This window comes from Ciona intestinalis, chromosome 1, assembly GCF_000224145.3.
Source record: "Ciona intestinalis chromosome 1, KH, whole genome shotgun sequence".
Taxonomy (NCBI): Eukaryota; Metazoa; Chordata; class Ascidiacea; order Phlebobranchia; family Cionidae; genus Ciona; species Ciona intestinalis.
Window position 1 is genome coordinate 4,737,519 of NC_020166.2, and position 20,518 is coordinate 4,758,036.

Genomic DNA, 20,518 nt, shown 5'->3' on the forward strand with positions numbered 1-20,518 from the left:
GAACGCAGCTTTGATCGTGTGTTGTACAACATGATTGACGCATGTTTAATTAATTTTTTTTGTTTTCTCGACTTTTGTTAAATGATTTTTTTAAACTTCATTGCGCCCGTCAACCAACACAAAATTGTTACGTGTTCAATTGTGATGCGAACAACTTTTAGTTTTATGTTGCGCAATTACGAGTTTTAAAGTCAAATGTTGCATTATAACCAATATTGTGACGCAGAGAATTAACGTAAGATATTGCGCAATGCTGCACCTGTCAGTTGAATAATGTTACGTCATACGCGGTATTGTGATGTGGTCCATTATCGCAACGGGTTACAGTGCGTTTGTATAATCAACGTATTGGCAATTATATGATGATATTTACATGTCATATTGTAAGTTTTTTAAACACTTACCCGCAATCAACTGCCAGACTTATGTCATACCTTTTCTATTGAATGCCGCACACGTTATATGCGTGGTTTTACTTGTTCTACATATACCTACTTTCAGCTAACATAGTGTAATGTCGCAACCCCTACGTTTTTATAAAATCGACGCCACTGTGTACCACTTGAAGCTTGTATACCTGTTCCTCTGGTGGTATGATTGAATTTGATTTATACGCAACTTTCATTTGTTCTTCATTTGCCTCAGCAAAAGGACAAGCATGTTCAAAATCACCCAATTTCCAAACACCATCTTTAGTGACATATATACTTTCAAATCTCACGTTGTTATGAGATACTTTGGCCTGTAGAAAAATGTAGTTTTGTTTAACACTTGACTTCTTAATTATGATGACTAATGTTTACTATTTTATAACACCAACATGCTAAAATACTGAGTGAGCACTTGTCTGACAGGTGACGGCATATACTCAAAAGTTCCTACAAAAAACAAGAACAGCGCAAACCAAATTATTACATGTGTAATTTATACCACAACAATTATTAATTCTCTATAATGTCTATATTATGCAAATGCTGTTGCGACTTGCAATTGTTGCAAAGGTCATACAACATTCTGATTATGTTTTAATTTTTAAAAGGCACTTTTAGTCATTTTAAATAATGAAGTATACTTGAGCTTGGCTAGAGTAACCTATAAAGGTGGCTGTATACAAATTAATTTCTGGCAAACTGTTATACTGCATGTGAAATTTTGTGAAAAAGTGTTTATATGCATCAAGTCACTTTAAATGTGATATTCCATTAATCTTACCTTATCATGCATAAACTGCAGAGCAAGTGCAATATCATACAAGCCACTGCATATCTCATTAGCATCTAAATCATCAATGGTGGAGATGGGGGAGGCAAGCTCAGTGATAAGATGAATCTCTGATTCCACAGGAATACATCCAACAAAACGAAGAATGTTCGGGTGTCTTAAAACTCTCAGAAGCTGAAAAAAATTAAATGAAACTGTTTTAAACTATGGGTGTTTAATAAAACTACAACTTAGGAGCAGTATCAGACATTTAATGTGGAAATGACACACACGAATCTTCAGGACAGAAAATTAGAACTTAACATACAGATTATATGATTATAAATATGCACTCCTGAATTTGTAATTTTTGTAAACAGCCTCAAAGTCAGAGCTATGTGTGTCACAGCTTTATGCATTAAGTATTTACGCATTTGTGTCATTTTGGCTGTGCATTCTCTGGTAAATCGTACAGACGTACACAGTAACATTGTTTATACAATCATGAAAGTTAGGGCTGCAAACTTACACCCACAGAACTCAAGAATTTGTTATTACTAGAAAATTACTTTGGCACAAAGATCTAGGGGACAAGGGCTTTTGTTTTTTCTCCACACTTTAGTGAACACATTGACGGAGTCTCCATTAGCAAGAGTTCCATGACGAATCAACAGTTTTCCCTTTGAAGTTTTCTTTCCGTCATAACCTTCGTATGCTTTATTGAATTTACAGTCGGCAAATATTTCTTCATCGTTTGAACCATAATACCAATCCCATGCCGCGTTCCACATAATAATTAAGTGTACCAAAAAAAGCAAAACTCTATAAACTGATATTACACAAAAATTGTTAAACCAAGGTACTTCTAATGAATAGTATGTACACGAAACACATATCCAATCCACCATTCTTGGTACTTTAAGCTTTGAGTTTGAAAACATAACAAGAGAGCAAATGTTAAATAAGTAGGCACAAATACAGTCTATTCTTTGTGGGTGAGGACCCTGTCAAGGTCAAGAACCTGGGATTTAGGCCACATTTGGCCTGTTATCCCAACACCCGAGAAGTATATTTGTTCATGCAACCGGTGCCGCTTCATCTCAGACTCCATCGACAATCGACAACACATGCAGTCCCCAAATCTATTCGTGACACACAGTCCAACCACTTCCATACAAAACACGATCCAGCCAACTCCATCCACCTCGAGTCATGAACTAAATCTCGTGGTAGGTCCTAAATTTAGTCTTGTGGCAGATCTTGGACCAAGTCTGCGACTCATGCCATCAATTCATGACATCAACTTTTGCGACACCGCATCGCAGTCGGGCACGTATTTTCGCACCAGTTTTTATCCCGTGTGCTTACGAGTTACCACAGTTTCAGCTTTTTTGTGTGCAATTTTTGCTCTGATATTGCTTATAGTTTGGACAACCCATTAGTGACCGCTGGGTTGGAGCAATTTCCGTTAAGTGTCTTGCCCGAGGACACATACTCCGATCAGCGTTAGTACCGCCGTCGAGCATCAAGGACACTTTGGTTCCGATGCAGGGGCCTCAACCACTGAGCCACGGCGCCGAACTGCAACAAATACAGTCAGAGTAATAGTTTTTTTTATTTCTTTTAGTACAAAAAGTTAAAAATAAAGACTGCGTGTAAACATATTTATTTAGCGATTCGCACAATATATAGTAGAATGGGGAAAGATGGGACAGCTTTGGCACATAATATCCGAATATCCTGATCGTGTTTTAAATAATTAACAACGGTCTATGGGAGTTTTGAGCATATAGTTTTACAATTCTTTGAATGTTCCTTGTTTACTACAACATGGGACGGAAAAATAGAGAGAAGTAGAGTTAAAAGGTGTCCCAACTTCCCCCCATCCTACTATAGGTGTAATTTTACCAATTTAAAAACACACGGTAATACGGGCCAGTTTAAATCCTTGTTAATTTTGATTGATAAGCGATTTTATTATTAGAAATACACTAGGCCTACGTAAATACCACGGAGTATTACAAATTTAAAAATAATGTTAAAATATTCGTTTCTTGCCCTACTAAAATAGCTTTTAACATTACCTTCAGTATATTATTGAAATCCTTAACGGGTAATCCTTAACGCAATTGATAAATATTGCATATCCTGTACATGCATATAAACTTGTAATAACAGAAAATTGACAATAAGTACAGTAGGTATCAAAAAAGTTGACACATGTGCTACAAATTTGGTTTCGTTACACCATTTTTCGCACAACCTCTTTTCATAGCTTATCTCCAAGTACCTGTGACTGAATGCAAATGTATTTTCTATATATTACCTTGTTAATATATTAGTAGATTACACTTGAATTACCCCTGCGGTGTAAATTATTGAATTAAAACCTTTCAAAGTTTGGCAATGAACATACAAAACTGCTATGTTGAGTAGACGGGACAAAAAAATGAATATTTTTTTATTAACAGCATTCTGCAACTTGTGGTTTACCTATATCTGAATTAACCGGTTGTTTTAGTTTATTGCCATGTAAAAAAAATACGTATAATTTAATATATTCATCGCGTTTAAAGTACTGATCCAGTAAATAGCCTACCGAGTGTATACAAAAAAAAACTTGTTACCTGAGACTTTAGGCGGACAAACTTGTAATTTAATGCAAGGTGCGAATAAACTGATTTAACTCAGACTCAGGCCTATATATTAACAACTAACTTATATACCGTTCTTTATGACACGGTTGGACACAAATGTGATCTGTACTCAAAGCATCGAACGCGCTGAATATTGTTGAACAAGACGTAGTCTCTTATGTTTTCACAATTTATTGGTTTGTGTTAAAAACATTTATATGCGAGTCGATCATTTATTTGGGAGTCGCAGTTTAGAAGTCGTGTTTAATCGTGCGATGTTCAACTTGCGCGAGTGAGGTATAAATTTGAACTTTTACGTAGGAACCCAACTACACAAGTTTAAAACACAAACGTAGAAATATAAGCATACCTTTCAACAGTTTTTTCACTGAATGTGCGAAAAATGTCTGTTTTAGAGAAGTCTTTTGTAAAAAGCAGTAAAAAGTGTGTGTTTTTTTAGAAAAATATCAATTTAACTCAACGCCCTCTGACGGAAAAGTAATTCGCCTTTCTTGAATTAGTGGTGTGTGTTCTTTTTCGACAGAAGTAACGTAGTTTGTATACATCTTACATGATATTCACTTTTCAGAGTCTAATTATAGCAAAATTTGTGTTGATTTTTATGGAAAAGTAGGCTTCAAATACATACAAAGTTTAAATGGATAACATTGTAACTCAGAAGACTAACAAGTCTGAATGTTTAAACAAAAACGTTCACCTTGACCCGTTTCTCATTTTGGCAAAATCTGCGAAAGGTGCTGCTTTAAAAAGTCTAATTGAGCAAGTACTTGAAGCACCTGGGGTTTATGTCTTTGGAGAATTGCTGGAATTACAATGCATACAACAGGTGTTTAGGTTTTGCTGTATATTATGTTTATTGTTCGGTATACGTACCAGATTAAAAAGTAACTGCATGAAATTCCCTTTGCACAAAATTTTGATTTTTCCACAAAAACTCAAGACAATTCCTAAGTTGTATGTAATCAATATTGCCGCATAAAACCATAATAAATTAATGCAAAACCGTAGGTTTGTCGTTTGTTTGATGTATTTGTAAATCTTTTTTTATTAATGAATATTTTGTATTTAGTTGGTAAACAGTGAACACAACAAGCATTTAAAATTGCTTGAGCTTTTTACATATGGGACATTTCAAGATTATGTAAATCAGGCATATGGTTTACCACCTCTAACTCCACTCATGAAAAAGAAGTTACATCAATTAACTGTGGTTGCTTTGTCAGCAAAATCTAAGGTGATTTGAAACTATTAGTTTATATTAAGTGTTTGCTATTGATATGTTGTGAGTTGTTCAACAATGCAGGTACACGGCCAGATTATTTTTAATTCTACAGGTTATTTTCACATGATTCTTTTTAGAAGCTGTTTCTTTTTTTAAACTTTTGTTCTACCTTTAAATTACATTTGAGCTTCTCTACCTATATAAATATAATTCAAATTTTATAGGTTCGCGCTTTAAGGCTGTACTACTTTGCCTAGTTGTTAATTAAGTTTCTTTAAGCAGTGTTATCTAATATTGGGGGTATTTTCATCTTTTATATAATGTCTGTTTGTTGTACGAAAATGGTTCTAAAATAGTCTGGTTGACATAATACTAACGCCCTCTCTAATTTTCCAGTATGTATCATATGAATCATTAATGAAAGAATTGCATTTGAACAACATACGCGACTTAGAAGATCTCTTAATATCGGCAATATATGCAAATATTATACAGGGAAGATTGGATCAGCAGAACTCAAGGTGATAATATGTATTTGGAAATAATGGTTGATACTGTAGTGATGTAGTGTTTGCTTGGAATAGGAATGTATTCTATACAAACACAATTGTAGCACTAGTACACATAAATGGTTATTGTAATTAATAGAGCTAACCTAAGTTATACAGTATTGGAATATTACTTATAGTTTATAGGTCACCGTATAAGAAACTTTAAAAAGCAATGCCGTCTATGCTACAACATATTTACATAAATATGTGTTTGGTATTCACTTTATGAGTATTTTTTTGTTTTGCAATAACATTTATTAAATCTATATATTTATCATTCTTATTTTAAAGTGTCCAGATCCTAATTGTGTTTTACTAAAGGTTAGAGGTGGAATGGGCAATGGGAAGAGATGTTCGCACAGAAGATATGGATTCTATTATTAACACACTCAACAACTGGTAAATATTAAAATAAAGAAATAAACTTGTGCATCAAAACTGTTTCTTATCAAACTCTATCAAAAGTTTAATACAAAACTAATTTTTACAACCAGTATTTTTACTTCTTTAAATGTATCTTAAACTTATCTTTGTGCTTTTGTTAATAAGAAAATTTATATTGTAAATCTTATGTCTTTTAGGTGTTCAAGTTGCGAAACTATCCTTGGAAGCATTGAAACACAAACTGCGAGTGCAAATGCATTTTTATCGGAAGATGCGATTAGAAGAGCTAAAATAGACACTGAGGTAGGAACCAGGAATTAGTGAATTTTCAAGTCTGTTCAGCAAATAAAGAAAGTGTCTTTGGCATGAGTTGACATGTCATTATTCAACTATTATTTGTATTTTAACTGTTTTTACTAATTTTTTAATTCATTTCCTTTTCAAAACAACTTATGCCAATTCAATATTTTGTATAGCCTAATTTTTTTTTGGTAAACTTATATTTAAAGTTTTTACCCAACAAGCAACAATACATCAGATTTTATGCTGTAAGCGTGCTAATGGTCACTTTCACACTTTCTCTGTATCTTTTTCCACTTTCAAACGATTCATATATTTTTACACCACGATACAGGTTGAAAACATTATGTCCACGATAAAGAAGACGAGTTCGCATGAGATGGATCTTGCAACATCCGACACAAGATTGTCTTCCTCACATCCTGCTCCTTCATCAGGGATTGAAGTTAAACCAAAAAAATCGAAAGTAAAAGGGTAAATTGAATTTTTATAATATTTTTTTTGTTTTATACTGTTTACTAATGAAAAAAAGAGCATTTTTTGCATTTTATTTGCACTTTGCTTATTTATAAATGTTACTGTATTAAATGCATTTTATTTTATGATTTCCAACGTTGTATTCGTTGCGAAGTGCAGTTTAAGTGCTGAAATGTTTTATCTTACTGGTTGTAATGTGTAGGCCCACTAATTAATGTAGACTATAAATATTCTGAATAGGTCTATGAGTTTTGTAAATGAAAACAATGACAATAAAATCAAAACTGTATGGAATCCAACCAAAATATATAGTTGCGATTTTTACCACATATTCACTGTTTAAAGCTTTTTGGTTTGTTTTTTTTTCAGATTAAGAGGAAGTGGTATGAAACTGTGGTCATCCAAGAATACTTCTTGAACAATTCTAAATGTCAATATTCATTCAATGTTCTTACTTTTTGCAATGTGTTTATAACATAACACGGGATGCTACTTTATTTATTTTCATGTTCAAATACTTCATGCTATAATTTACGCAATTTTAATTTGTTAAATCTTTAAAATATTTCGCTTTTCCAAAATAACATCACGATGTACGTTCTGCTTTATCGAAGTTCAAATTCATTTTTTTCACTAGATGCTGTTAATAGTGTATTAGGCAATTAAAATTTGTCCAATCTACCCACAGCAGAATGAACTGTGCTGTGGAGCCTGATCTTGAGAGAGATGAACTACAAATAGGCAAGAGAGAGTTTTGCAATTTTTTTGTTTGGGTGCTCATAGTAAACAATTAAATCGAAAATATGCAAAAAAGAAATCTCTAAAAAAAAACAGTTTATTAGTTATGCTTTCACCACAAAATAATTCAACTTGCGTTTAACTTATTGTTGTTTTATATCCAGATGTATCCGTATCTGGAGAATCTGTCGTGTCCTTTCAAGATGGACAAGAAGTTCAGTTGGATGATGGAAGCACAGCTTTAATATTTCATCAAGCAAAAGATTCATATCCTTTAGAGCTTGGACAACCAATTCAACTCGAAAATGGTTCGACAGCCTATTTGTATCACACGAAAGCAAACACAGTGAATGTAAGGTTTTTTTTTTAATTTTTCAGTTCGAATAAAAAAATGTTTAAACTATTTTAAAATAAACCTAGTTTACTAACTTAATGACAGGATGTGGAGCAAACTTCAGAGGAAAACAAAACTGAAGGAGAAGAAGAAGTTGACATGCAACTTACTGATGTTAGCTGGGTCTCATCAAGTAGCACAGAATCTAAGGTTGTTTGACTGTTTGCGTTAAATCGATATTGTTAAGATTTATTACTAAACCATGGGGCTATGTTTTAAATTGTTTGTTTGGCCTATATTTATTTAATGTTGAAGATATAAATTTTAATTGTTGTCATTGATTTACTTATCATAAAATGCAGAATAATAAAGTAGATAGGTCAGACCAGATTGGGGTACAATTGCAGACCAGATTGGGGTACAAAGCTTGGCATTGGTACTGTTTTGGCATTTTTTTTGCCATTGCTTATTGGGCTACATTTAAAAATAGCAAGTGGAAACAAAACAAAAACATTATACACTGGTCCGGTTTTATTTTGCAGTGTTTTTACTTTTAAATCCTTTTATTTTTTATTATAGGTATTCAAGTGCGACTTCGGTACCTGCAACAAAGTATATACCACTGCTCACCATTTAAAAGTAAGATAAACTTAAAATTAGCAATAAAATAACAAAATTTCATGATTTGTATATTTAAGGTTCATAAGAGAGTCCACACTGGTGAGAAGCCATACAAATGCAATTGGAAAAACTGTGAAAAAGTTTTTATGACAAGTTACTCTCTAAAGTCACACCATAGAGTGCACACTGGTAATTACGAACTCAACATTTATAGGCTATAGTTTGAAGTACGTTTGCTTGTTAGTTTTGCATAACAAGCTGAATAATAAGGTTCCTAGCGAAACTTGTAAAAGTTCTGCAATGACTTATAGGTAAATTAATCATTTCTATTAGAAACCAGTGGTATGCAAATGTATATATATCTTAATTTAGTTATTAGTCATTCGGTATTTTGCGGTTTTAAGTTTTTTAGTTCCTAATATTTTCTCTGATACATTTGGACGATTAGCTGCCTTCTCAGTTTAAATTAAAAAGTGTTTTTATATATACATTTTTTTCCCTTTATAAATGTAATTAAATCATTTTATTGTATTCATAAACATTTGCATTTGTGACATAGGAGAGAAGCCATACCCATGCCCTCACACTTCGTGCTCCAAAGCTTTCAAAACTGCTGGTGATCTTCAGAAACATATTCGCACACATACTGGTGAGAAGCCGTTCAAATGTCCATTCGAAGGATGTGAAAAGGTAACAATACCTTTGTTTAATGTGGAGTAATTATTTTTTATTTGTTATCAATGCATATTTTGTCATTCATTTGTTTATATATTATCGCCTGCTTTAAGATAACTTAGCAAATTATAACACAGGTGTCCTGTTAACCTTTGTCTGTTTCAAAAGGCAAAAATTCGTTATGTAATGTTATGCTAGTAATGGAATAACTAGATAAGGTTGCATCTGGTTAAACAAGCTTTGCAACATCTGTGTTCTAGCTAATAGCTTATACATGATTATGTAACTTGGTGCAATTGTTTTTTCTGTATGATAATAGAGTGTATGAACTGCCTTTTCTTTACATGCCAGCATAGGCAGTTTGTCCATGCAATTAACTTCGCCAATTTTGTATGATCCAGTGGTTTTATTTTCAGGCATTCACAACATCAAATATTTGTAAAGTTCACATCCGAACTCACACTGGTGAACGACCTTATACTTGCCCTTACGAAGATTGTAAGAAATCATTCTCCAACATCACCAACTATAGAAATCATACACGAATCCACACAGGTGGGAATTCCTTTATTTCAATACAGTAATATGTTATTACTAATATTATGCTTTTGTCTACGTATTATATATTAATTACATTGTAGATTTATTATCAGATACATTGCATCATGTCTCAAACCTGTTAAAAATGCCCAAAATCTTTTTAAAAATTTTATCTCTCGAGAATTTGCAAAATTTATAATGTAATAATCAGGTGAGAAACCATATGTTTGCGCTGTGGGAAACTGCAAGAAACAATTCACTGAATATTCTTCACTTTATAAACATCAGGTGAACATAGGTTTAGTTTTTTTCCAGATTTTATTTATAAAACATTTGTTTAGCAATATGCAATTACTTACCGGCTAAGTACGTAGAGATTAAGAATAAATTTAAATTTAGATAAAAATAATGCTTCAGTTCAGGATTGTAAAAGTTGTAAATCCGGACGGTGATCGTTTAATTTTATTGAAAATCCGGACGTAATATGTTTTACGTGCGTCTGTCATCCAAGCTACCAAATCTTGTTATAAAGCGTATTACTGACCATCACCACATAGAAACGGTTGTTAAAGCTGCGATCTAATGTTTTATGTTCGTCGCGTGTTCGTAATTATCAGCTAACGAATTCGATCGAGTAACAAACATTGCCGTGCTGCAATTTGGTTATTTTGCGCTTAATTGTTACGTCTTATTGCAACATAACTATTAACTATGACGTTTCATTACGTAACAATCGGGAGGAATGTGCCCACTGCCCAACGAACCACGAGATTGAAGCATCATGTATGAGCGTTACATTTTTACGCTCTGCGCCGGCGTAGGAAGTAAAGGAAGGCGCATGCGGTAGCATACAATTTAACACATTACAAGCGAAGCAATCGTTGTGAATTTATTCTTGTGAAAATGACGTAATAAAACTCTGGTTCTTGTGCGGTGACAACAAAGATGTTTTTTGGCTTCTGCCCAAGCTCGGCCGGAAAGATACTTTCTGATAATATATTACAATTTGCGTTGGTTCCAATTTACTGAGCGTGGCTCCTCGCTCTTATATTTGCACCAATTAAAATTCACATAGGCGCAATATACCTGCATTTAAAGTTTAAACTATTCTTGGTTGCTTGCTTAAAATATGTCTGGATTTATCAAAGGCATTATGACGTAATCATCGTTACATTTTTAATCCACGATGAACGTGCATAAAACTTTTCAGTTGTTTCTGCCAATTTGATACGTCGTTTTAATAAATGTACTATCATTTTAAATTCACCGCATAAAGGTTTCTTGTGACATGATTTGTGTCAAAATTAGTATAGGGGGTGTTAGGAAAATGCTCTTTTTAAAATATTTGCACGAACCGTTCCAACATTTTAGCTATCGCGGTCTTCTCGCAGGGTAACCAATACGATTAAAATAGAGCGCACGTTCATGTCGTCAATAAATACTGAACTAAGAAACCAAAGAGTATATTGTTGGCCGAACGTAAGAAAGTTTCTTTTAATATAAATAGGATTTATTTCTATTAAAAAAATCCGGACGTTTTTCGACGATCCGGACGGTAACATTATCACTGAAAAAGGGGTATTTTTACAATTCTGCTTTAGTTACAACAGTGTATGTTTATTGTTTACTTACATCAATTCATTTTAATCGGGTGTATCATACATCAAAAGATGAACCATCATTTTTAAGGAAAAATGTAATGGTTGTGTGTGTCAGTTTAACAGCAATGCTCGCATTAAGTATTTTGTTTGTATAATTATGCAGGTTTGCATTTAGTAAATTTTGTGTACAACGTTTCAAAAAGTGTCATTAATGTGCAAAAAAACACTATAAGAGTGCATACAAGCAAAATAAATCTATGTGATGACAAAATAAACGAAGTTGTTATTTTATGTAGATTGTTCATTCGATCGCGAAACCTTATGCTTGTCACTACTGTGGTAAATTGTACAGACAAACCAGCACACTTGTCATTCATAAACGTAAAGTACACAAAGATGACTCCGGTGTTACTGAGGAAGATTTCGTGCAAATTCCAAACAACATTGGAAAAGGTTCAGATTTTCTATACTTGTGGTTTTAGTTTCGTAATTTGTAATTAAATCCCAAATTTGAACATCGCCTTTTGGGAGTTATCAGAATTATAATTACACCGCCCAAAAAACTGTAGTTTGTAATGGTGTATTTATTAGTCTACAATCTACATGTTACTTGCATTTTACAAATCAACAATTTCCCACTTTCTATACAATTCCGCTGTTGTGTGATCATCTCATTATAGATATTTTGTGTTGCTTACTTTATTTAAATATCTTTCTATTTTCTAAAATATAGAAGGTTCGGCAAAAAGTTATGAAAACACAAGAATGGATCATATGCATAGCATGAACAATGCTAATAACAAAGTAGAAGTAAGATTTTCTTTATATATTTTTTTGGCAATATTAAGTTGTTCAAATACCCGGAATTGTAACTAATAATAAGGTCTTAACTCTTAATGGTAGTATAAGGCGATATCTATGATCCGTTGGTAAAGGAGTTCGACATTTTGCCAGGTTATATTAATTTGGTGTATAGATATTTTAGCTTTGAATAGCATCTGTAAATTTTGAAATAAAATCAAACCAATTATTTATAAGAATGAAACCCATTTGTTAAGAAATATATTTTATATTAAAATATTAAATATTTCTTCAGTCGCCGGTTGCATCAGTGGTTGTTCTTCCAATGAACAATACACAGAATCCCGTCATAATAAACCCATCAACACCAACCCAGTCACAGGTTTGATAAAACGTTTGTCTATTTTCTGTTCCTGTTTGTTCAAAGTTAAAATCCATGATTAAATTTTCATTGAATATTTTAATTTTTTAAACTTTCGAATTACGTTAGTTTACGGCACATAAAAGTTACAGTTGGCAGCATATTTATTGTAAACTCTACATTTTGGTGACATTTGTAACTAAAATGAGTTTTTATTTAATTTCTCAATAATTATCTAAGATAACTGAACAATTTCCTTATATCTAGTTACCAACTTCCATTACAACGATGTCATCGAATAATACCAACCGTGACCAGCAACTAGTTGTCACTTTGAATGGTATGTATTTTTACAACCTCTCATATTAAAAATTCTTAGTATTTAAGAATCTGCAATAAAAATGAAAGACACAAATTAGGTTATTATTACAATACAATCCAACTTGTAATATTATTCTTTAACTCCAGATAACGTGACACTTGCTACTGCAGCTTCGGACAAAGTAACGAATCAGTTTTTACAGGATTTTGCTTCAAATAAAAAGGACGAAGGGGTAAACCATAAAAATATTGTCAAATATCATAAGCATGATATATGAACTAATCAAACTATGACTTCATTTAAAAAAAATATTTGGAATTTATAAATAGCGTGATCAAATACTGCCTATATTTTAACTTTGGTATTCTGCATTCATATGTTACATTCCCCAGTTTACATATCTGTATACCTCATAATATTGTAGGAGCTTTTCATAAGTGAAGACCCCGATAATGTAGCTGTGGATATTTCATCTAATGCTGGGATATCTGGTAAGCTCCATTGTTATGTGTAAAACTATGTATGGACGTTTGGTTTAACGAACACTTTTCTTTAGTTATTACCAATAGCTTGTTTTTTATGACTGTTGTTGTTTTGCTAACTTCCTTTTCTTTCTTGTTTTAAAAATTTTGATTTTTCTTATCTTAATCGAAAAGTTATCTAACTAATAGTTGTTATACTTTTATTATTGTAGAAGCTGCAACAAGTTCATTTAACTCGGATATTTGGGTCAATTATTCAACTGAAAATCAAGATATAAATAAACAGGTATTTCAATATACATATACCTTCACCATATATGACATATGTTATAACTATGTGGCATTCCTGTCTTTGATAATGTTTTTTTAATGTCATGCCTATTGTGAATATGTTTGATTCTGTATATAAATAATTTAAATGTACTTTGCTTTATCATTACATGGCGAGAAAAACCATGTTTTTTTCAAACACTTTGTGCCTGCTTACATTTATTTTCTGTATGACTGACAATTTTTCAGACAATATGACTGACAATTTAAAGAACCCATTGATACTCACAAGGTTTAATCAGTTGATGTAAAGTGTCTTGCCAAAGCACACATATGTTCACGATAGTAGCAGCCATGAGCCTTGAAACATTAACATCTGTGTTAAAAGCAGGTGCGTTAAACACTATGCCATGGTGCTGGGGTAAGACACTTTGTTCTTCAACCTAGTAGACACCAGTGGGTTGTTCAAATTGTGAGTAATAGAGATCCAACAATCACAGTTTATGCAATAAAGCTGTTCTTACAATTCATCAATTCAATATATTGTTATACATTATTAAGGTTGAAGAAGACCAGTATTCAGTGGCAACATTAGTGATCGATGGTACAAACTACCTCGTGCAAGTTGTAAATGAACCTGACCAATCACAATGCTCCGTTGATCAGGAAAGCATAGTAAATGCTCTCACGTCATCAGTGCTCACTACACCACTTGGTGGCAGCAAAGGTCCAGATGTAGAACTCCCTCTTGTGGGCAACTTAATCTTGCACACGCAACCCTCCGGCGAAATTTCGACTGGAAATGATATTTCTATCGACTTGAACTCTAGCACCACCTCGTGTGCAACAGGCAGTCGTTTAATCTCGGACATGATACAGGATGTTTCACAAATAAATTCACAATGCGATGTGAACTTCCAACAAGCCACCACCACGTTCTTGTGCAATCAACCAACCAACCCTATATTAACTTTTACAAATCAGAATTCTGTGACATCATCAATGTTAACGACTCCAGTAACAACAGACCAACAAATCAAGTTAGATACTGGTAAGATAAAGTAGAGCATTTTACTACTGGACATTTTGTTTTAGAATTGCTAGATTTTTGATTCTTTTTTCCATGTTTATACACCTTATATTTCAAGATTCAATGTTTCTTAAATTATTTGGCTTACCCTTTTTAAGTGGAAAAAATATTACTTTACAATATATTTGGTGCAGACAATCTTAGCATTGCGGGATGGTGCTACCTTTAATCTTCAACCACCACTGTTCTAAATAGTAACCTAAGAACAAACGAATTGTTTTTGTTAATCATTTTATATCGTAAATCTGTGTTTTTTTTAGACAAGAGTTATTCCAAAGTTGTGAAAAAGAGAGGTTTACATGCCAAAGGTCAAAGACTTCCCTCTTCAACATCAAAATCGAAGATCACGGTTAAACTACCAATTTCTAGTTCATCTCGGCAGCGCCATCATGTGACTCAATAATTATAATAGCTGAATATAATGACTTACTGATCGTGAATACACATCAATTTTCCTCGTCTTCAAGTGTGTTTTTTAGTTGTTTAAACATTTTTTTATTTAATACCACGCTAACTATCGTAGCAAGATGGTGTCAAATATTTTTGAATATAAGACATCTGTAAGCTCACGATAAGTTTTTGTAACCATTAGGAAAATGCTGAAGTGTCGAGATATTTCACCATAACACAATTGGTGTTGATATTTATTATGCTTCTCGTAACACAAACTATTGACATAACACATAACGTGTTTTAGCAAGCGTCCAGCAAAATGTATTTGTGTTGGCGTAAGTTCAGTGTAATGTAATTAGCTTTATCCTCGTGTGACTTTAAAACGACAGTTGTTTGGGTTTAACACCTCGTGCCAGCTTACGAGTTACCATGTATGTTACTTTGTGGGTGATTATTTTCCACTTTATGTAGGATAAGGATAATAATTTGGACAAGCCATTAGTGACCACTGGTAGTTAAGTGTCTTGCCCAAGGAGACATACCCCACAATGGTAGCAGTGACGAACCTGCTCTAACCACTTTGCGAAATTGCTGTTTGCCTCCTAACATTTAATTGTTGCAAAAGCCAACTAAACAGATGCAAGTTTATATTTTGTATTTGATAAATAACGATTGTTAGCAATTTAACAAAAAAAAATTAGAAAAAAACACACAATCGGTACAACAGAAAATAAATAAACAGAAACTTTTATTTTTGAAGTCAAACAAAGAAATTTGTAGCAAGGCAAGTGTCCAAAAAGAAACAAATTGTTAAGGCACTTCCCAAACAACTGAAGTGTGTTTATAGTATTGCAATATGATTTGTTATAAATATTTGAAATCTAGTTTCCGACTGCTGCAATTAATTCATCGCACATTTTTGTAAGTTCTTCTCTTTTCTGCCGAGTTTCCTGCAGTTCAACATCAAGTCCTTCAACTTCTAAGATTTCTTTTTTAAGAATTGACTCGAGCGCTAATATCTCTCGATCTTCCATTGCCATCATATCATTTGTCTCTTTCTTGAATCTTTCAGAAAAACAAATGTGATGAGACATTTAATACTTCACATTAACCAAAGCAAGCTATTTTACCCTGTTTTTTTAGATCCTACAGAATACTGTCAAAGTTTCCCATATTACAAAAACAATAACCATATAACTTGTGCTGCAATTACTGATTAACTGCCGTGGAATAGGGAAAAAAAAATAACGATTTAAACATTTAAACCTGTTAGTAATATATAATAGAAAAGAAGTTAATATAAAAAACACATAGTAGCATAATGTGTGTTTCGGGTTTATATCTTGAGTGTAAAGAAAGAATTGTATATTTAGATTTACTTCATGTCTTCTTCTTTACTATTCATTTCAACTTTGTTCCTTTCTCCAAGATCTTTAGCAAATATTTGAAGATTTTGATCAAGTTCGCCTCGAAGTAAGTTCTCTACCTGATATAACATCATTTATATTTATTTGTATTCGCCACTTTGAAAATGATAGCAAACATCATATTATTAAACAATAAAAAGAAGGGAATTAACAGGGAAATGAAGTCATTAAAACCTGGTATGAGTAATCTTAACATGGTAGATGGTGATTGTTGGATGTACAATACACACATGCTACCTCAGTAACATCTCTGGTAACTTGTTAGGCACATTTAGAATCTGCAAATTTCTTTTACCTGGTTCTTGTTTTTGAGAAGAGAAACAACATTTTTCGTTTTTTTTCGATAATTTTCCAAAACTTCATTTGATGAAATACAATCACTTGTACTTTCATGAACCATTTGTTTGTTTGAATTCAAATCTAACTCAGCCTTTTCTAAAATCACATCTGCTTCACGTTCACATTCTTTAATAACCCTCCTGAAATATCAAATTATGTTTATTATTTATTTAAAAAATTTATCAAAAATTTTAGTGAATGCATAAATATATGTTCGTGTAACCTGCATTTAACATGAGTATGAATGCATGTCCTGGAATTGATTATAACATCCAATGTGAATAATCTCGGTACACATAACAGGTTAAGTAGTAATAACACAGCAATTAAAGGTAAGTGTAAGAATATGATCAAAAACTCCCCCTGGTTTTCCAAAATATAACCGCTTATGTTCATACATGGTAACCACATAAACTTACATCAGTTGAACAACATCGGAATTGTCTGGTGGATTTTCAAGTTCTGCATCAAGTTGTTTTATCTCTTCTTCCATCCTAAGAATCTCACGTTCACGCTCTCTCCTCTTAATTTTTTTCTCTTCTTCCATTTTTTGAATCTCTTCTTGTGGATCTTCATCATCCTACATCACAACAGTCTTATCTCAACATAAATCCAACAGATTTCAACCAACCATTGATGAACAACACAATTATAATCCCCAAGACCCCTAACAGTCTAGTTTCATAAGCAGTTTACTTTTAGGAGAAATTTAACAGTTGTATCCAGTGGCGCAGCCAGGGGGGGTTAGGGGGTCACGACCCCCCTTTTAAACCAAAAGAAAATTTGTTATTTTCTATTATCCATATTACATGTACAGTTTTAGAAATTCATATCACGAACCTCTATGTTTCAAGTAAAATGTATATATGAAATTATATTAGACAGGAGTGAAATTCATTAGGAGATTCTGATTTGCTTTTGGGGTCATTTCCACAACAGATATATTATGCTTATCTGTACCAATTTATGTAAACAACATAATATTATTAACTTACCGCATATGAAGTTGTATGTGTTGGTTGATGTGAAGGTATCATGATTGAAGATCTTCCATCAACATCAACTTCATGATCATCCATGTTCATCATCATAATAGATGGTGAAGATCTAAAGTTTCAAGTAAAGTAAATCAAACTTTGCTGAACTCAATCGAAGTTGTAGCATGGAAAGCAAGAAAAAAAGTAAAAGGAGAGTGTGGAAATGTAATATCTTTTTTATTAAAAAAAGGGGCACTTTTAAAAATTGAAATGGTTAAACCAATTATATGCAAGTTTTACCTGTTTATAGATTCTTTTACTTCAACATATTCAAAATCAATTAATTTCTGTAATTACAATTAAACTTTATATATATATTAAACCATGTTAAATATATCAACAAAAAAATTATATATAGGGTGGGGGAACATGGAACAACTTTTTGTTCTATTTTCTTGTGCCATTTGGTAGTAAACAAAGAACATCAAAGAATTATTAAAACATATCCTCCGTGGGTAATTGTTTAAAACACAATCAGGACATTTGGAATTTATTTTCTACAGGTGTCCTGTCTTACCCGACACTCCCGACAGTACTATATAACTTTTAGCAAGATAATAAGTGTGATTGTAACTATGTACAAGAGAAGATGATTTTAACTAAACACTGAAAAGGTTGTATCTTAAAAGAAACGTATTCCGAAAGCTCTATATTTATTTTCAGTTTAACGAACAACATTCCGCATTTTTCGTTACACTTCACACATATTGCAACAATGTATTTACTAATCGGAAATTTCTTATACTTCACAATGTAAATAACCTATTTCATTAAAAGCTAGTGTTTGTTTTTTAACTATAATGTTAAACTGATAAGAAACAAACAATTAAATCACCTGTTTGGGAGTTTCAAACACATTGTCACCACCGGATATTGAGCCTGTGTATAAAAGTAGACTTTAACATACGTTACATAAAAGCACTAATAATTTAGAAAATATATAAAGTAACAGTTTTTCAACAAGTTTATTTTTGCATTGATGCTGCTTTTAGTTTTATATTGGTGCCTAAGAGCAACATATTATATAATAAATTTATAGAAAAAACTACATTTAAAAAGGAACAAAACAACAATAGATAAAACACTAGTGTGAGACAGAAATTGCTGTTAATTGAAAACAAATAAGAAACTGAAGTATGAAAGGGAATTTAACGTAGGTGTATTTCAAGAGACTTACATGAAAATGAAATGTCTTACTTTTTGTCAAATGAAAGTATTTAACAAAACAGGCATAAATTAAATAGTAGATTGTGTTGTTTAATAAAGGAACTAATAATAATTACCTTCACTTTCTGAACCTACATACTTTGGATCTTTTATTCTGTAAAAACAAAATATATATAAAATAAGCACAAATATGATAACGCTATGACCAGCAAGTGTATAATGTCACAAAGTGTTGTCTTGATTAATTACTTGATTAGTTCAGAATTTTGTTCTATGATTTAACATTAAAATTTGGTCATCTTAGGTTTTGTGCCCTAAAACTACAAGCAAAGAATAATTTAAACATTACTTGACATAAACTTACAATGGAGATCGTTTAAGCAAAGGATCAAACTGAACAAATAACGATTGCTTGCGTAATTCACTTTCAGTTGGGGATACCTGGGTAAAATAGAATAACCACATTTACGTTGAACTACATCACAAGTAAAAATTAAGCTTACATGTTTTGAGAGTTCCTTATTTAGAAATTCATCCCAAGCAATAAAAGAATCCATTTCTGCAATAACAATATAATATGTGTTACAACATTACAGGAAAGACCTGCTTCAAATTAATACCAACATTTCCAATTCATTGTCCTTAACCAGCCTTTAACCCTTACCCCTAATTTTCATATTATTATTTTGTTTATTTTACTTAAAACTGATCTGTAAAGATATACATAACGACGCAAAGCATAGGCCTTATTACATAAGTTTAAGAATTGTTTTACATGTACATGTTCATATATTACACATTTAAATTCTTATACTCAGTATATATTGATACTTTAAATTTAAAACAGTTTATTTAAAAGAATGCTCAGTGCAGCCATAGAAAACATGTTTAGAAGATCACACTTCTACAGATTTTACGATTAAAACCACATCAAAATACACAGGTATAATAATACCTTGTTCAGTAGATTTGCTCTCTGTGAAGTCTTGATTATCATTGTCTGGTAACGGTTCTACAAATAATTAAAAATAAATAAAGCAATGAAACGAGATACATGGTTTAAAACATTTTTTGTGTAGATATTTTTTATATTTTAATGAACGATCCAACCAATATTGTATGTAGTGTAGACATATTTAATGGGAGAAGGAGATACAGGCTGCAAATATTAGGTTTTCATCAGAAAACCAGTTCGTAACATTTATTGAATTTTAGTACTTGCACTTTTAAATTTGCCACTATCTTGTTTTATTAGATTGTTTAACATTATTCTTTTCTATTATACTTGTACACTATTGAACAACTCTGAAAATAAACAGAAAACTTAAATATGCAATCATAAACAGACGTAGTTACACTCAATATTCCTTAAAACAATGGTTTATAGATTTGGTGTTTAATGATTACACTTACTTCGACTGAATGGTCATTACACTTGGTGCCTTGATATGCATCACTTCTTGCCAATATCATGATGCCCTTCATTTCATTCTCAGTTGATGTTCATTTCAGTGAATGAACATTTGTCA

The 20,518-nt window shown here is 32.2% G+C and overlaps 5 protein-coding genes and 1 long non-coding RNA gene across 7 annotated transcripts in view; 2 read left to right on the forward strand and 4 right to left on the reverse strand.

Moving 5' to 3' along the window:
• The window catches only part of LOC100179773 (protein-associating with the carboxyl-terminal domain of ezrin), an 8,351-nt gene extending 6,254 nt beyond the window's left edge, over positions 1-2,097 (reverse strand). Inside the window, exons 1-3 of the mRNA XM_002127390.5 lie at positions 1,770-2,097; positions 1,213-1,395; positions 578-742 (exon numbers count right to left, since the gene is read on the reverse strand). Coding sequence (XP_002127426.5) covers positions 578-742; positions 1,213-1,395; positions 1,770-1,991 — 570 coding nt within the window. The 5' untranslated portion in view covers positions 1,992-2,097. The remainder of the gene's footprint in view (positions 1-577; positions 743-1,212; positions 1,396-1,769) is intronic.
• A 318-nt stretch (positions 2,098-2,415) lies between these two features.
• LOC113474512 lies at positions 2,416-3,834 on the reverse strand. Its single transcript, XR_003396174.1, has 2 exons — positions 3,285-3,834; positions 2,416-2,781 (listed from the first exon to the last, which is right to left on the reverse strand). It is a non-coding gene; the product is annotated as an uncharacterized LOC113474512 (long non-coding RNA).
• Positions 3,835-4,402: 568 nt separating this feature from the next.
• Positions 4,403-7,429, forward strand: LOC113474404 (COP9 signalosome complex subunit 7a-like). Its single transcript, XM_026835335.1, has 7 exons — positions 4,403-4,683; positions 4,927-5,091; positions 5,476-5,600; positions 5,952-6,029; positions 6,212-6,317; positions 6,649-6,788; positions 7,161-7,429. Exons 1-7 carry the CDS (start codon positions 4,495-4,497, stop codon positions 7,207-7,209), a joined length of 852 nt encoding a protein of 283 aa, XP_026691136.1. The 5' UTR covers positions 4,403-4,494; the 3' UTR covers positions 7,210-7,429.
• Positions 7,304-15,087, forward strand: LOC100186914 (zinc finger protein 76). The gene is made up of 17 exons (XM_026834365.1): positions 7,304-7,532; positions 7,694-7,881; positions 7,969-8,073; positions 8,443-8,502; positions 8,562-8,673; positions 9,044-9,174; positions 9,576-9,714; positions 9,911-9,987; positions 11,597-11,753; positions 12,034-12,110; positions 12,397-12,483; positions 12,730-12,802; positions 12,931-13,016; positions 13,209-13,275; positions 13,479-13,552; positions 14,098-14,587; positions 14,887-15,087. The coding sequence occupies exons 1-17, from the start codon at positions 7,484-7,486 to the stop codon at positions 15,027-15,029; spliced, it is 2,115 nt and encodes a 704-aa protein (XP_026690166.1). The 5' UTR covers positions 7,304-7,483; the 3' UTR covers positions 15,030-15,087.
• A 663-nt stretch (positions 15,088-15,750) lies between these two features.
• LOC100176700 (transforming acidic coiled-coil-containing protein 3-like) lies at positions 15,751-20,517 on the reverse strand. 2 transcript variants are annotated; one of them, XM_026835005.1, is made up of 13 exons: positions 20,403-20,517; positions 19,945-20,001; positions 19,493-19,548; positions 19,354-19,430; positions 19,106-19,143; positions 18,658-18,701; positions 18,063-18,109; positions 17,781-17,892; positions 17,205-17,365; positions 17,009-17,071; positions 16,742-16,925; positions 16,399-16,505; positions 15,751-16,084 (listed from the first exon to the last, which is right to left on the reverse strand). In XM_026835005.1, exons 3-13 carry the CDS (start codon positions 19,544-19,546, stop codon positions 15,901-15,903), a joined length of 1,071 nt encoding a protein of 356 aa, XP_026690806.1. In that variant the 5' UTR covers positions 19,547-19,548; positions 19,945-20,001; positions 20,403-20,517; the 3' UTR covers positions 15,751-15,900. The 2 variants fall into 2 exon arrangements, with proteins under 2 accessions (XP_026690806.1, XP_009857403.1); XM_009859101.3 differs by lacking the exon at positions 17,009-17,071.
• The window catches only part of LOC100182105, a 6,907-nt gene continuing 6,670 nt past the window's right edge, over positions 20,282-20,518 (reverse strand). Inside the window, exon 10 of the mRNA XM_026836514.1 lies at positions 20,282-20,294. Within this exon, the coding sequence (XP_026692315.1) occupies positions 20,282-20,294 (13 nt within the window). The remainder of the gene's footprint in view (positions 20,295-20,518) is intronic.